This window comes from Culex pipiens, chromosome 2 (assembly GCF_016801865.2).
Source record: "Culex pipiens pallens isolate TS chromosome 2, TS_CPP_V2, whole genome shotgun sequence".
NCBI classification, from domain to species: Eukaryota; Metazoa; Arthropoda; class Insecta; order Diptera; family Culicidae; genus Culex; species Culex pipiens.
The window spans coordinates 118,204,914-118,220,012 of NC_068938.1; the positions used below are offsets into that span (position 1 = coordinate 118,204,914).

Here is a 15,099-nt window from a genome sequence, read left to right on the forward strand (position 1 = left end):
TTTATTTTATCGAGCAGTAAAACAAAAATATAATTTTAAAAATCTTTCCTCAGAAACGCGAGAAAGGATCCATGCGTGTACACCAGATCAATAACCTGAATAAGGCACTTAATGTTCTGCAAGAATGTGGAGTTAAGCTTGTTAACATATCCAGTGATGACATCAACTCGGGAAATGCTAAATTAACACTAGGACTGATATGGTTGATTGCGCTGACGTTCGATGGACAGAAACTCGTTAATTCCCAAGCTAAAAGCGGCATTGAAAAGTCTCTTTTGGTTTGGGCTCGGCAGTTGGCGGATAAATATGGCATAAAGGTATGTTGGTATGAAGATGTTTCAAAAGCTTACAACTTTCAACTTAACGGTATTCTTTTTTGTAGGTTAATGATTTTTCCACCAGTTGGTCCGATGGGTCGGCCTTTCTGGTTATACTTTCGGAGGTGATCGAAGCGATAAATTTACAAGAGGCACTGAAGAAGCATCCCATTGCAAGGCTTCGTATGGCATTTGATTTGGCGTATCATCATCTCAACATAGAGCAGCTGTTGGATCCGGAAGATGTGAATACCAGCAAACCGGACAAAAAATCTATTCTCATGTACGTGATGTGCTTGTATAATGCCATAGATTCGAGGAAAATCGCTCGCCAACAGAGTGTACAACATTTGGCACAACATGCCGAAAGTTTGGAGGAAATTCAACTCCTTAGTGAAAAAGAAATGGACGATGCAACAGATACCGATGATAACCTGAGAAACAACAACGTTCATGAGCAAAACAATGTCTCAACCACACACGAGGGTGAAGTGAACCATCCTGGCAATGATACCCACTTGGAGAATGTATCTTTGGCGAAATCAATTGACGATTTGCGAAACTTTAATCGTGATAACAAAATAACAATTCCAAAAAGTATGCCCATTGTGAGATCCATAGAGCATACTGAATCATTCAGTTCCAATTTTAAACTTACTGATTCGGTTGTACTAGGAGAAAAAGTTGAAGGTTGGGAGTCAAAAACATCGCGTCCAGTTTCAACGGCGACAAATTTTTCGACTGAATTTAGTGGATATCAGATAGCCGTCGAAGAAGTGTTGACCATGCTGCTTGAGGCGGAAGATTTTTTCTCAAAAGAAGTAGTCGATTCCAACGATTTGGCCGAGGCCAAACAGCAATTCCACAGTCACGAGGAGTTTATGAAGAAACTGTTAGAGTATCAAACTTTCGTTTGTGGCGCTCTCGACGAAGGCACGAGACTGATAAGCGAATCGCAATCCAATGGATTGGATCTAGAGGGGCAAAATGAAATCAAACATCAGCTGTTTCTGCTGAATGAACGTTGGGAAATGTTACGTGTAAATTCTTTAGAAAGACAGGCGCAAATTCATAAACGATTGGCCACACTCCAAATGCAAAAGATTGATGAGTTGAGTAACTTCCTGAGGATGACGGAAGAAAGGATTTCTCACATGCAAAATATTGGTCCGACACCCGTCGAGCTGAAAGTGCAGCTTGAGGAACATAAACGATTACAGCATGATATGGAAAAACAGGAAATTCTTGTAGAAAGTTTAAGTAATTTGGTAATTATCATTGATTCCGAAAGCTTCAGTGATTTGGAGGACAAACTATCGGCTCTCGAAGAGCGTTGGTCGCATTTGCTCAAGTGGATCGGTAACCGTTGGGATAAACTGCAAAGTTTAAGCCAGCGCTGGACGAAACTTTCGGAGCGATACAGAGTAATTTGTCGTTGGATTGATTGCCGAGAGCAAAACTTGAAAAAGATGGAGTCCTACGAGTCGGCCGAGATGGGTGCCATGATGGAGCGCATAAGTTGCCTGCAATATTGCAAGAATGATATCAACATGCTTGGTAAAAGTTTACGAGAGCTAGAAAGCGTTGCCCAGGAACTAGATGACGAAGGTTATTCATCGTTAAACATTTTGACAAAAGTTGAACATCTAACAGACATGTGCGACGCCCTTATCCAGATTATTCAAGCCCAGAGTGCTCGGGTTGAAAACATGGGGTTTCAGATACCCCCAGTTTCAAACATCGGCAGCCTAGTAAAGCCAAATTCGTGGGAAGATTTTCAAATAAAGATCTCTGAGGAAACAGACGTCGATAAACCCGTACCGGAAGTTGATAATTTGGACAGTTCCGAATATTACCTTCCACAGTCGGAAAAGAAACGTAAAATTGAACAACCCGAAGGAGTAGTGCAGTTGAACGAGTGTATGTTTGGACTGCGGAGTTCACTGGATAATTGTGTTTCAAGACTGGATCGATTTGAGAGATTTCAGATGAAGGATCGATTGCTGTTGAAAGAGGTGGAAAACTGTGTGAAGACCTGTAACGAAGAGCACAATTTCGCAAGACAAAAGTTGTCCGAATGTGAAAGGATGTGCAACGTTAACTTGGAAATTGAGAGCCAGCAACTGAATGAGCTGGGATCACTTTTGTATTCGATAGAACAAAAAGTAACTACATTCAACGTTCAGTGGGAACAGATACTTGCTGAAGAAAAGTTGAGCAATGATTTGACGAGATTTAAGCTTTCGCTGGCAGACACACGTGATTGGTACCAGCAGCACGCAACAATGTCCACAGTTGATGAGCTTGAAAAGCGTCTGCTAAGCATGAACTCAATTGCCAACGATATTGAGGAGAGTCGTCAAAAGCTGAAACATCCAGACGCAAAATCCCAAGCAACAAAGGCCGATTTTGATCAATTTTATGCAAGCTGGGTGGACATGAAGAATGCCATTTATCAGATAATAATCGACAAAAGCAGTTTTCGAAGCTCGGATGAAAATATTCAAAAAATGCAAGCGCTTATTGACCAGGCAGAACGTCAAATTGTTGTGTACAGCGATATTGAGCACACGCATCAAAATTTAGAAGCACTTCATTCCGTTAAAGCAGTTTATACAAAATTGCGTGAAGAAGGGTATGACGACTTGGCTTCTAGGCTTTCGATCGATGGAAGATTCACGGAACTCGTAACGAGCTGGAGAAATATTCCACAAGCCTTAAATGATACTATTATCAAGCAAAACATAGTGATTGAAAACATGAACCACTTTTATGCTGAGCATAAAAGCATTCTGCAAAACTTGGCTCAAATTGAGCTCGGCTTGCAAGAAGAGATTTTCATCCCAGGAGAAATAAAAACGCTTCAACTGAAAAATGTCGAATACGTAAAGCATGCAACAGAGTTGAAGAAAATTGACATTGATATAATAAGTATTAAAAATTTCGCTGAAACTGTGTTTGAAAAGTGTGAATCTGAGTTTAAAACTGAACTGCACAGAAAAATACAAATTCTTGTTGAGCAGCACGAGAAAGTAAACGCATTTTATAAAAACAACTATTCCAAACTAACACAAATCACGAGCATATCTGAATCTATACTAACGAAGGTGCACGAAACTGAACTGTGGTTAAACGACTTGGAAAAGAATACACCGAAAAATTTAAACTCAGAAATCAACAATTTGAACGAGCTCTACCAGATAAAGTCGAAGTTTTGTGCGCTCAAAGAAACCTGTGAACAGCAGACCGCCAAGTTTCGTGAGCTGAATGAGGCTGGCAATGAGATTTTGCTGCAAATCGACGAAATGATTCAGAGCAAGGCGGATAACAAAGCGTCACATTTGGCAAAAAAGTTCACAAAGCTGAATGCCCGATGGAACGAGGTAGAATATTTCGACACTAATTGTTTTCAGATAACAACCATACGACTCCATCAAAGTTTGATCACTGTATGTGATGGAGACGCATGATTGATCCGATAACATTTATTTTTGTATTGGTTACCTACTAGGATGGAACAAAATGGTCGATTTTTGCGCGATTTACAGGGCATGATCGCCTAGGTGTACTGAGTCCAAATCCCACATATGAGCTTGATTGGTTGTGACAGGGCCTGGAGCTTTGACTTTGAATACCTTGGATGGCTCACCTCTTACCCATGAGCAACTCTCTACGAAATCGGCCGATTTCGACCATTTTTATTTTTTGTATTTTTTGATTTGACTCAAACTTTGTGGGGGCCTTCCCTATGACCAAATATGCTATTTTGTGTCATTGGTTCACCCATACAAGTCTCCATACAATTTAGGCAGCTGTCCATACAAAAATGGTATGTAAATATTCAAACAGCTGTAACTTTTGAGTGAATTTTCTGATCAATTTGGTGTCTTCGGCAAAGTTGTAGGTATTGTTGAGGACTATTGAGAAAAAAATAGGTACACGGAAAAAAATTTGAGGATTTTTTTATCAACTTTTTTTTCACTAAAACTCAATTTCCCAAAATACGTATTTTTTGATTTTCGAGATTTTTTGATATGTTTTAGGGGACAAAAATCCGCAACTTTTGAGCCATAGAGAAACATGGTCAAAAAATCTGCCGCCGAGTTATGAATTTTTGAAAAAATAGTGATTTTTGGAAAAAATCGAAGTTTCATGCAAAAACAAGTTTGACATTATTTTTTAATGCAAAATTGAATTTACAATCGAAAAGTACTTTACATATTTTTTGATAAAGGGCTCCGTTTTCTAGATATAGCCACCGAAAGTTTGATTTTAGCGAAATATTTGCAGTTTTTCAATTTTTAAAAATAGTGACCATGAGTGACCATTTCTAAAAATATATTTTTTGAAAAGTTCAGAAAATTTGCTATAAAATTGTCTAAGAGACATTAGGTCTATTCCCGTACTGCAGAATTCTGCAATTCTGCACAAAAACGGCAGCCGAGCGTTCCCGTACTTTTCTGCAACAAAAGTAACTTTTTTCTCAGGCAGAACTTCTGCAGTGAGAGAGGTAGAAGTTGCAGCAAAACCGTTCCTGTACTTTTTTGCAAGCTCTCTCTTCTCTTTCTTATTGAAAAGCTACTGCAATTTGGTGTGATGGATGTTGAGTACACGCTTACATAAAATTTGCAAGTTGGGTGAAATCAAGCATTTTACTATTAGTTGTAATAATAAATGATTTTGGGGTAGTTTTTTATGTCTGGTTTTATTGAGAACGATTTTTTTATGTTAACGATTTTAGGCTTAGTTCAGTCATGTAAATGATAAAGCGATTTTTTTAGTGTTACTATTTTTACCTGATAAAAATTGAAAGCTTAAGCCATAGTATTACAGCACGGCTAGTACCTCAACTAAAAAAAAGTACTATAAAAACAAATTGTTTAAAAAACTTTTAAAAGACACATTTTGTTTGATTTTAATAAATTCAAATAAATATTTGTTTAGGATAATAATTTTTGATCTTAAATTGATTTTGAATATAATAAATATATGTGTTAAAATAATAGGTAAATTTAGTTGGCAAATAATAAATTGTACCTTTAACGGTGCTACCAATTTGTATTCTTATATGAACAAAAAAAAATTAATGTAATTTTTTCGAAATTTAAATTCGAAACTCTGTAATTCTTGAATTCTTAAATTCTTAAATTCATAAATTCTCAAATTATTAAATTCTTAGGTTCCTAAATGCTTAAATTCTTGAATTCTTCGCCATCTTGAACCATAAAAAACACACATATTTTGGAGTCATAGTTTAGATTAGAAACTCAAATTTAGATGATCAAGAGATTGGAAATTTGGACTGTTACTATTATATTTATGTTTGAGTTTTAAAATTTTTGATTTACACAATTTTTTAATTTTTCTTATTTTTGAAATCATAATTTCTTAAATTTTCTATCTTATTATTTTAAACTGTAGCTGTTGAATTTTTGGTGTTCTGAACTCATAAATATTCAAACTTTTGTTTTTTTTTATTTCGATTTTGTTTTCAACCTTTATTTTTTTATTTTGAATTTTTAAAATTAAAATTCTTTTGAAATTAAAAAAAAATGAAATATTTAGTTTATAATTATTTGATTTTTTAAGCTTTGCATTTGTGATTTATTATTCTTTTTTTATTTTTCATTTTTAAATTTATCAAGTATCTGATATATGTTTTTTTGGAAATTTCTCAATTTGAAAATATTAGTTTTTTAAAATATTTTTAATTATGGATTTTGTAATTTTCAGATTTCTTAATTTAAGTGTTTCAAATTTTTGGAGTTTTTGATTCATTTTTTTAATTTTGGCAATTTTGCTGTGTCACCGTTGTTCTTTCGTGTGACATCCAGTCAAAATTTATTTATGTTATTATGAATAATCTTTCAAACATTCTGCAATTAAAACATGTGTTGGTCCCTTCTATATAAAACCTTTGTTTGTCTTTTTTTAATCATATTTATTAAACGTAATTGCCACTCTAATTTGTATTTTTTTACCTGATGTGAAAAATTTGAGTTGTTTCTGATATTAATTTCTACCTAAGCATAATTAATTTCTAGTTACTTAATAAATAATACATCCTTGATTTTTTAAATAAAATGTTGTACTGCATACAAAATAATATCCTTGTTTTAGAGGTAAACTTAACTTAAGAATTCTTTTAATTACTTGTTTTGTGAACCGTTTTTTTTTTTAATATTTTGAAATAATTTAACAACTTTAATACCCAATTTGAGTAAATCCACTCAGCTGTGTACAATATTGCAGAAAAAGTACTGGAACGCGCTACCCAGGCAAAAGTTTTGCGCTTTCTCTCCTTGCAGAACTTCTGCAAAAGAGAGAGATGAAGAGATCGAGCTGAAAAGTACGGGAACGTGCTGCAAAAAAGTGACTTATGCTGGCTGCAGAATTCTGCAGAAGCTGCAGAAATTCTGCAATTCTGCAAGTACGGGAATAGACCTATTGAAGATTGGCCCTTTGGTTGCTGAGATACAGCGGCTTAAAGAAAAAGAAACAAGAAAATTGAAGTTTTCTAAGTCTCACCCAAACAGCCCACCATTTTCTAATGACGATATCTCAACAACTAATGGTCCGATTTTCAATGTTAATATATGAAACATTCGTGAAATTTTACGATCTTTCCGAAAAAAATATTATGAAAATTTTTAAGCCAAGACTAGCATTTTAAATGGGCGTAATATTCAATGTTTGGCCCTTTTAAAATGTTAGTCTTGATTTTAAAATTTTCAAAATATTTTTTTCGGAGAGATCGGAAAATTTCACGATTGTTTCATGTATTAACATTAAAAATCGGACCATTAATTGCTGAGATATCGTCATTAGAAAATGGTGGGCTGCAGGGTAGGTAAACCATCACCATCGCACTATCATTGATGCATATTTCGGTGCGTTCCTCGTCTCTTAAAACTTCTCTTCCCTTTCGCAGCCGAGTGATGGTCGGCTTGCTGTCGCGAATATCGAAAGCCCATCATATCGACGAGAAATACTCTCTCGCCTGCTCCGATGGAACTATCCTTCCAACCGGAGAGACACGCACACGAAATTGCTGTATACATACACTGGAGCTCACGCACACAAATGAACTCATTTCTACAGGGCTTACGGGCGAGAGAATTTCACGATTGCTCTTTCTCTTGCTTTTTGAGCGAGGGGACTGGCTGTGTGAGAGATTTTTTTCCGTCTTACGCATCGGTATGTTCGTTGCTCGCTATTTCATCGGCGTCGTTTTCGCTTCGCTCTCTTGATGCAGTTTTGGGAGAACGCCGAAAATTTGATGATTTGAGCGAGGGACGATATCTAAAAGCCCTCGGCCATCGGCGAGGAAATGAGAAAATACCATCCCTGGTGGGCTGTTTGGGTGAGACTTAGAAAACTTCAATTTTCGTGTTTCTTTTTCTTTAAGCCGCTGTATCTCAGCAACCAAAGGTCCAATCTTCAATGTCTCTTAGACAATTTTATAGCAAATTTTCTGAACTTTTCAAAAAATATATTTTTAGAAATGGTCACTCATGGTCACTATTTTTAAAAATTGAAAAACTGCAAATATTTCGCTTAAATCAAACTTTCGGTGGCTATATCTAGAAAACGGAGCCCTTTATCAAAAAATATGTAAAGTACTTTTCGATTGCAAATTCAATTTTGCATTAAAAAATAATGTCAAACTTGTTTTTGCATGAAACTTCAATTTTTTCCAAAAATCACTATTTTTTCAAAAATTCATAACTCGGCGGCAGATTTTTTGACCATGTTTCTCTATGGCTCAAAAGTTGCGGATTTTTGTCCCCTAAAACATATCAAAAAATCTCGAAAATCAAAAAATACGTATTTTGGGAAATTGAGTTTTAGTAAAAAAAAGTTGATAAAAAAATCCTCAAATTTTTTTTTCCGTTTACCTATTTTTTTCTCAAAAGTCCTCAACAATACCTACAACTTTGCCGAAGACACCAAATTGATCAAAAAATTCACTCAAAAGTTACAGCTGTTTGAATATTTACATACCATTTTTGTATGGACAGCTGCCAAAATTGTATGGAGACTTGTATGAGTGAACCAATGACACAAAATAGCATATTTGGGTATAGGGAAGGCCCCCACAAAGTTTGAGCCAAATCAAAAAATACAAATAAAATCCATTTCCGGTTCTGGTAGAGAATTGCTCCCATACACAGTTTTTGTAGCATGGAAGGTTTATGAGCAAAACATAGTGATTGAAAACATGAACCACTTTTATGCTGAGCATAAAAGCATTCTGCAAAACTTGGCTCAAATTGAGCTCGGCTTGCAAGAAGAGATTTTCATCCCAGGAAAATTCTTCGTTCGTGTTAAGAGAGTTTCCTGTAATCTTATTCCACTTCCGTGTATGCCCATCCATATCTCTCTTTTCTCATCACAAGGCGCTCTTACAAATCCTATGTTGAGTCTTTTGTTATCAATCAGATTGCAGCAATTATTTATCCATTTAGGGTATTGGAACCATTTGCTATTCCACACGCATATGAGCACATAAGGTTAAACTGCGCCCAGATTCGCGTTACTTGATCACATCTAAGGATGAGCCGCATGATCTTACTCTGTAGAACTTGCATTCTTTTGAGTTGCCGTTGTGTTGCCAAGAATAAAATTGATGAACAGTAATCGAAGTGCGGGCGATGAGCGAGTTGTACAACAACACCTTTGTCTCTGCTGTCAAGTAGCGATTAATCCTACACAAAACTCCAAACTTTCGTGCTGCTTTCCGAATGGTGAAATCAATGTGTTCGTCGAAGTTCAGCTTTTCATCCAGCATGACCCCGAGGTATTTCATCGTCGTTACCCGCTCGACGCTTCCACCATCCATCTGCACCCGACTCCTGCACTCGTTGGTCTGCCGTGTCGTCACCACCGTGCACTTTGTCTTTGCAATGTTCAGCTGCAGCTTCTTCCACTTCAACCACTCCGAAAAACCGACCAACTCTTCGTTCATGACATCGAAGCATTCATCAAAGCTGTCACCAACCACGAACAACACTGTGTCATCAGCTCAATGCCTGTTTGATGTCATTAAGTACAGTATAAACAACAGTGGCCCTAGCACGCTTCCTTGTGGTACTCCAAGATTTACTGACGTTTCTGGCGAGACCGCGCTGTTGTATTTCGTGACCTGCTTCCGGTTGTCTTGGTAGCTGATGAACCATCTCAGCACCGTACCTCGAATCGCGCTTTTCTGCAGAACACCAATCAGTTTCTTCCGGTCAATTGTTTCGAAGGCACGCTTCAAATCCACGAATACTGAAAGAACAATGCTTCCTTCTTCAATGCACTGCTTCCACTTCAGCAACAGGAGGTTCAGCGCCGATTCACACGAATGGTGCCTCCGGAAACCAGATTGTTCTTTCAGCAGCATGCCAGTTCGATCAATGAACGACATTAACTGTTCCTTCACGATTGTCTCCATTACTTTCTCGTACAGCGGCAGCATGTTGATCGGTCTGTGGCCTTCTGGCTTCTTGGATCTTGGAACTTTTGAGATGGGAACCACTAAAGTCTTCTTCCATGCGCCTGGGAATTCCCCACGTGCAAGTGATTTGTTCACTATATCCAACAGATCTACTGCAACCACGTCCAGAGCATCCATCATGACCCGTTTTGTGACATTTCGAACTCCAGCACAATCCTTCAGTGACCGAACTGTTTCCTTCAGCTTGCTTAGCGTGATTGGCTCAAACTTACTCATCAGTAAATGTCGTCGGTGGAATTCCTTCGTGTATCTCCTCCACACTCCGAACAAAGAAGTTGTTCAAAAGCCTAGCCGTTTCAGCATCTCCTCGTGGCTTTCCGAACACTATCTCCGTTGCTGGCTGTCCTCCAGGCTGAATCAGTGACTTCAAACACCTCCATAGCTTTTTTGAATCTCCACCGCAACTCCTGATTTCACTGTTGATTGACGAATTCTTTGATGTGCGAATTTGGTTGACGTATTGATTTCTGCAATGTTTGTACGCATCCCAATCACTGGCCGCCTTGGTGATCTTAAACTTCCGGTAGGCGTTGTCTCTCACGGTTTTCAGCATTTTAAGATGATCTCCATACCAGTCGTTTAGGTCTACTCGTTCATCAATGCGGACGTCGATTAGACTTCCAACTGCTGCCACCAAACCTGCATCAAACTCTTTTCCCGCGTCGTCGACTGAATCCGTAGGTATCGAACGACTTCGGTTCGAACGAAGAATTTCCTGCAGTTTCTCTTTAGAGTACCGGCTCCAACTTACCCGGGTCTTGTTGCGTTCAGCCAGGTGAATGCTGCTTGTTCCAATGTTGATTCCTACGGTTTCATGATCGGAAATTTTCAGCTCCTCCAAGACACGTGCGTTTCCACCCTCCATGTTTGAAAAAAAAAACGAGGTCTATCATCGTGCTGCTGCTCGGTCCAACACGAGTCGGTTCAGAAACCAGTTGTTTCATTCTCAATGCCTCCGTGACGTTTCTCAATTCCCGTGAAAATCCTGGTTAAAATCGCCAGCGAAAACATTTGCCTTTTCGTCTACAAAAACACTCCGAAGCCATGTTTCCAGACTATCGATGAAACTGATGTCACTGCTGCTAGGTGAGTGGTAGATTCCTCCTTAAATTCCGTTCAGTGTAGGGCTTTAGACATCAATTGCCAGGAACCAGTTGTCACCAGCAACGAAACCAGATATCGTCTCGAAGTCCAGGCGGTCATCCACGTACATTAATACACCTCCCGTGTGAGCTGATCTTGATTTGAATGAGGTTTTTGAAAAATGCAAAAATCGTTAAGCGGCTCAAAACTGGCAAAAACCAAAACGCCACGATTTTACAGGTGAAATCCCAGCTAAACTTCAAAGTCAAAGCGCCAGGTCCTGTCGCAACCAATCATGCTCATATTTGGGATTCGATCTCATTACACCTAAGGGATCATGCCCTGACATACTCGCAATAATCGACCATTTTGCTACATCCTATTACTTACTGAACCTTTTATTGATTTAGGTAACATCGTGTGTTTACCAACGTACTGGGCTTTTGGAGCATATTTCCGGTGAGTTTACTTCTGGTTTGACTTGTGTGTGTCTTAAACTAACGCACTTTTCTCCTCGATCGTAGGTCAATTGGGTGAGTTTAAGACTCTGGTTGTAGGTGAAACAAATTACCTTGACAAACTCGAGAAGCTCTTGCGCCGAAGTCCGGAAAATGCGGCGGATGCAGAAGAAATTTCAGAAGAACTAGACGTAAGTAAAGCTATTTTTGCTGTAAGGTTACTGGCAAACTGATTATTATTTTTGCAAACAGGATATCGAAAACTACATTCGGAACCATCCAGAAGCACGCTTTGATAAAATCATTGCGATCGGAACCGAACTTTGCAATTTAGAGTTTATGGTTTCGTTAATCGAAAAAGATTTACAAACCATAAGCGATAGATGGGAAGCTCTACAGATTCAGGTAGCTGTTTAAAAGTTTAGATATTAGTTTCGATTGATAAAAGTTTTTACATCCCTAGGCCAAACAACGAACTACAATGCTAGAGTTAGCCGTTAAGGAAGCGCAATCGTCGGAAAGGCAGGTCATTTGTCTGCAGCAATGGATCTTTCGGATCGAAAGTATATTGAACGAATTTCTCGAGAATGATACAACGGTTGAAGATGTGCCGCATGATTTTCAAAAACTTCAGGATGAGTTTGAAACTCAAGAAAAAATGCTGCTAGAGACGAAGAAAAAGGTTGACCACTACAAGCAGGAGGGCAAGTTGGAGGCAGCCAATCGCTACCAAGACCAAATAAAACTATTGGAATCCCAGTTTCGAGCTTGTAAAAAGAAGTTGGATCAGCTCACATCACCGCAGGCAACGTTTGAAACGAAATTGAACCACGCTCTTGTGAAGCTCAGAAATGTGGAAAAAAGTACCATAATTCTGGATCCTTTCTCCGCGGGTCCATTGAACCTCCAGGATCAGTTGCAGCACTGTCTGAAAATGTACCGAATGTTGTCGGAGGTGAAGAGCGAGATTGAGCAAGTCATTCGAACAGGGCGCAAGCTTTGCGAGGATAAATCAACAAAAAATGCTGCGAAGCTTAGTCAACGGATAGATACGCTTAAAAATTTATACAACTCGCTGGGAGAGATTGTAACACAGTCGAAAATTACGTTGGAAAATCTCCTCAGGATTATGCGTTGCTTGGAGGAAGAATTGATCACTGTCGAACGGTTGTGCAGAGAGAGCGAAACTGGACAGTTGACGGATGATGAGAGAAATACGTTTTCGGAAAAAATAGCTGAATGCAACAATCTTTACGAGGAATATACTAAAACGTGTGATAGCAAACATTTGGAAGATTTCGAAAACCGTATAAAGAATGCACAAAATATATTTCAAAAACTTTGCCAGTCTGAAAGAAATAAAATAGAAAATCAAGAAGCAGACAATGGTTTGCAAGATGCAAACCCAGTTGGTGATAATGAATCAAAGTAATTATGGTTTCCGAATTTTCGAAACTGCAATTACATTTTTTTATTTATTTTTTAGAACTATTCCAACGGATGCAAACCAAACAAACACCAAGAGTGATGTTGATGTTGAGAATGTCTTGGAGAAAGTTTCACGAATGTTGGAGGTAGGAAATATGTTTCACTAGTTGCATGTTTGTGGGTACGCTTTACTATCAAATTAAATCCAATCACCTTCAGTTGTACACATAATTAACATAAGATTGCTTACAAAAAGTCCCTTTGCTGTTTTTTAAATGTTTGACAAGTTGTACTCAAAAGATTGTATGAGCTAGTGTGCTAGAGCATTTGCATCAAATAACGCATCTTTATTTTCTATCATTCCCCGCTTTTTGAAGGTGTTTTTGTTTATGCTTTTTGTATATATTTTGTAGAATTATATTTTTCATTGTACATACTTGTAATTTGTATGATATATACTAGAGTGTAACAAAAATGACTTTTTGTCGGGCATTCAAGGGTTTGTTCCGGTGGGCATACTAAGCCCAAATCCAAAATATGAGCTTGATTTGACGCTCCGCCCTTCAATTTTAAATGGGATTTTACCCGTAATTTTTTTTTTCAAAAATGTAACTTTTGAGGCATTTTGGCCACTGAAGCGTTTATTTTCAACACCATTGGCATGCAGGCCAGATCCTTGCGCATCTTTTGGTATATGTAACATTGACATTTGGAGCAACCTGGAGCTCGATACAGACCTTCAAAATTTGGCATTTTGTCAAAAAATTTACCCCAGTAAAATCAAAGGGCGTCTAGGGCGTCGCGAGGCGCGACACATATCTTTTTTGCCGGGGCCATTTAAAATTCAAATGCAAAGCGCCCGATCCTGTTACGTCCAATCAAGCTCATATTTTGGATTTGGGCTTAGTATGCCCACCAGAACAAACCCTTGAATACCCGCCAAAAAGTCGTTTTTGTTACATCCTAATATACAGTATGTAAAAAAAGTATTTACACCCCTTCTGCCCACCATTGAAAAAACGGCTAATATCCACTTTTGGCAAAAACGAGATATTAGCACCAGGTGGTAGAGGATGTTCCAACGCATCTTCTGGAACTTGAATTTCACTGAAATAGTGTTTACACTTGGCTGCCGATGCGAAAAACCAAACGGCTAATATGCCACTCTTATGGGAAATTGCCTTGACGGAGATTTTGTGACAAACACTAAAACGCGTTTTTCTCGGAATACTTGATTTGGCATAATAGCCGAATTTTCAATTATGGGCAGCCTTGGGCACTATGCACATTTTGTGATGAAACTTGTAAACAATTAAATTTTTTACAGAAACCTTGTACTACGTTTTGTCCAGAAACTCATGCCGAACATTTTGCTACAAAAAGCTCATGAAAAGATGATTTCTATAAAAAGTTATACAACAAATATTATTACAAAATTAAAAAAGGTGCAAAAAAAGTTTGTACACCTTTCGAAAAATAAATATTAATAATGTTAATTGTTGACAAATCACCATAAATTCAGCCTCCCAATTTGAAATAGGCATCCTTGACTAATTGAAAAAAAAAATTTGGATTGAATATAAAGTTTACTAATTACTTAGTATAAAAGTTTATATAACTCTGGAAATTCTATATAAAACTTATCTAAACTTAATTTTGCAAACTTTCAATTCAACTAAATGTCTATATATTACCATAGAAATGACAAATAAACATTTTGGAGTGGGTATATCACCGTTTTGGGGGTCTTTGTATCGATATAATAGATTTTTCGTTGGAATTTCGTACCAACCCGGAATTACGTCGTCGGAAAATCCGCCGGCATCCGAACCGGTCCACAATTTACAAGTCAATCTATGTTTCATCGGGAAGGGCATAAAATTTCCGATTTTTTGATACCCATACATCTAGGTTTTCTATAAAACGCACGTTCTTAAATACCTGGGCAAAAAGTAAGTTTGATCCACGAGAACAAAAATTACGAAGTTCCATACATTTTTGGCAGGTTGCTCAAACGAAACCTTAACAACGTTTTTGCCTAGGTATTTAAAAACGTGGGTTTTATAGAAAACTAAGATGTATGGGTATCAAAAGATCGGAAATTTTATGCCCTTTCCGATTCCACATAGGTTCACTTGTGAATTGTGGACCGGTTCGGATGACGGCGGATTTTCCGACGACGTAATTCCGGGTTGGTACGAAATTCCAATGAAAAATCTATTCTATCGATACAAAGACCCCCAAAACGGTGTTAAACCCACTAAAAAAGGTTTATTTATCGTTTCTATGGTAATTTATTGACATTTAGTTA

General features: G+C 37.7%; 2 protein-coding genes across 9 annotated transcripts in view; one reads left to right on the forward strand and one right to left on the reverse strand.

The window, feature by feature from the left end:
- LOC120419423 (IDLSRF-like peptide) overlaps positions 1 to 8,923 on the reverse strand; it is an 87,943-nt gene extending 79,020 nt beyond the window's left edge. The window contains exon 1 of the mRNA XM_052708233.1: positions 8,893 to 8,923. Within this exon, the coding sequence (XP_052564193.1) occupies positions 8,893 to 8,908 (16 nt within the window). The 5' untranslated portion in view covers positions 8,909 to 8,923. The remainder of the gene's footprint in view (positions 1 to 8,892) is intronic.
- Positions 1 to 15,099, forward strand: part of LOC120419408 (dystrophin, isoforms A/C/F/G/H) — a 150,119-nt gene that overhangs the window by 17,192 nt on the left and 117,828 nt on the right. For all 8 annotated transcript variants that reach the window (XM_039582083.2, XM_039582085.2, XM_039582086.2 and 5 more), the window contains 7 exons: positions 54 to 317; positions 383 to 3,700; positions 11,313 to 11,361; positions 11,427 to 11,551; positions 11,613 to 11,765; positions 11,824 to 12,788; positions 12,847 to 12,934. In XM_039582083.2, coding sequence (XP_039438017.1) covers positions 54 to 317; positions 383 to 3,700; positions 11,313 to 11,361; positions 11,427 to 11,551; positions 11,613 to 11,765; positions 11,824 to 12,788; positions 12,847 to 12,934 — 4,962 coding nt within the window. The remainder of the gene's footprint in view (positions 1 to 53; positions 318 to 382; positions 3,701 to 11,312; positions 11,362 to 11,426; positions 11,552 to 11,612; positions 11,766 to 11,823; positions 12,789 to 12,846; positions 12,935 to 15,099) is intronic.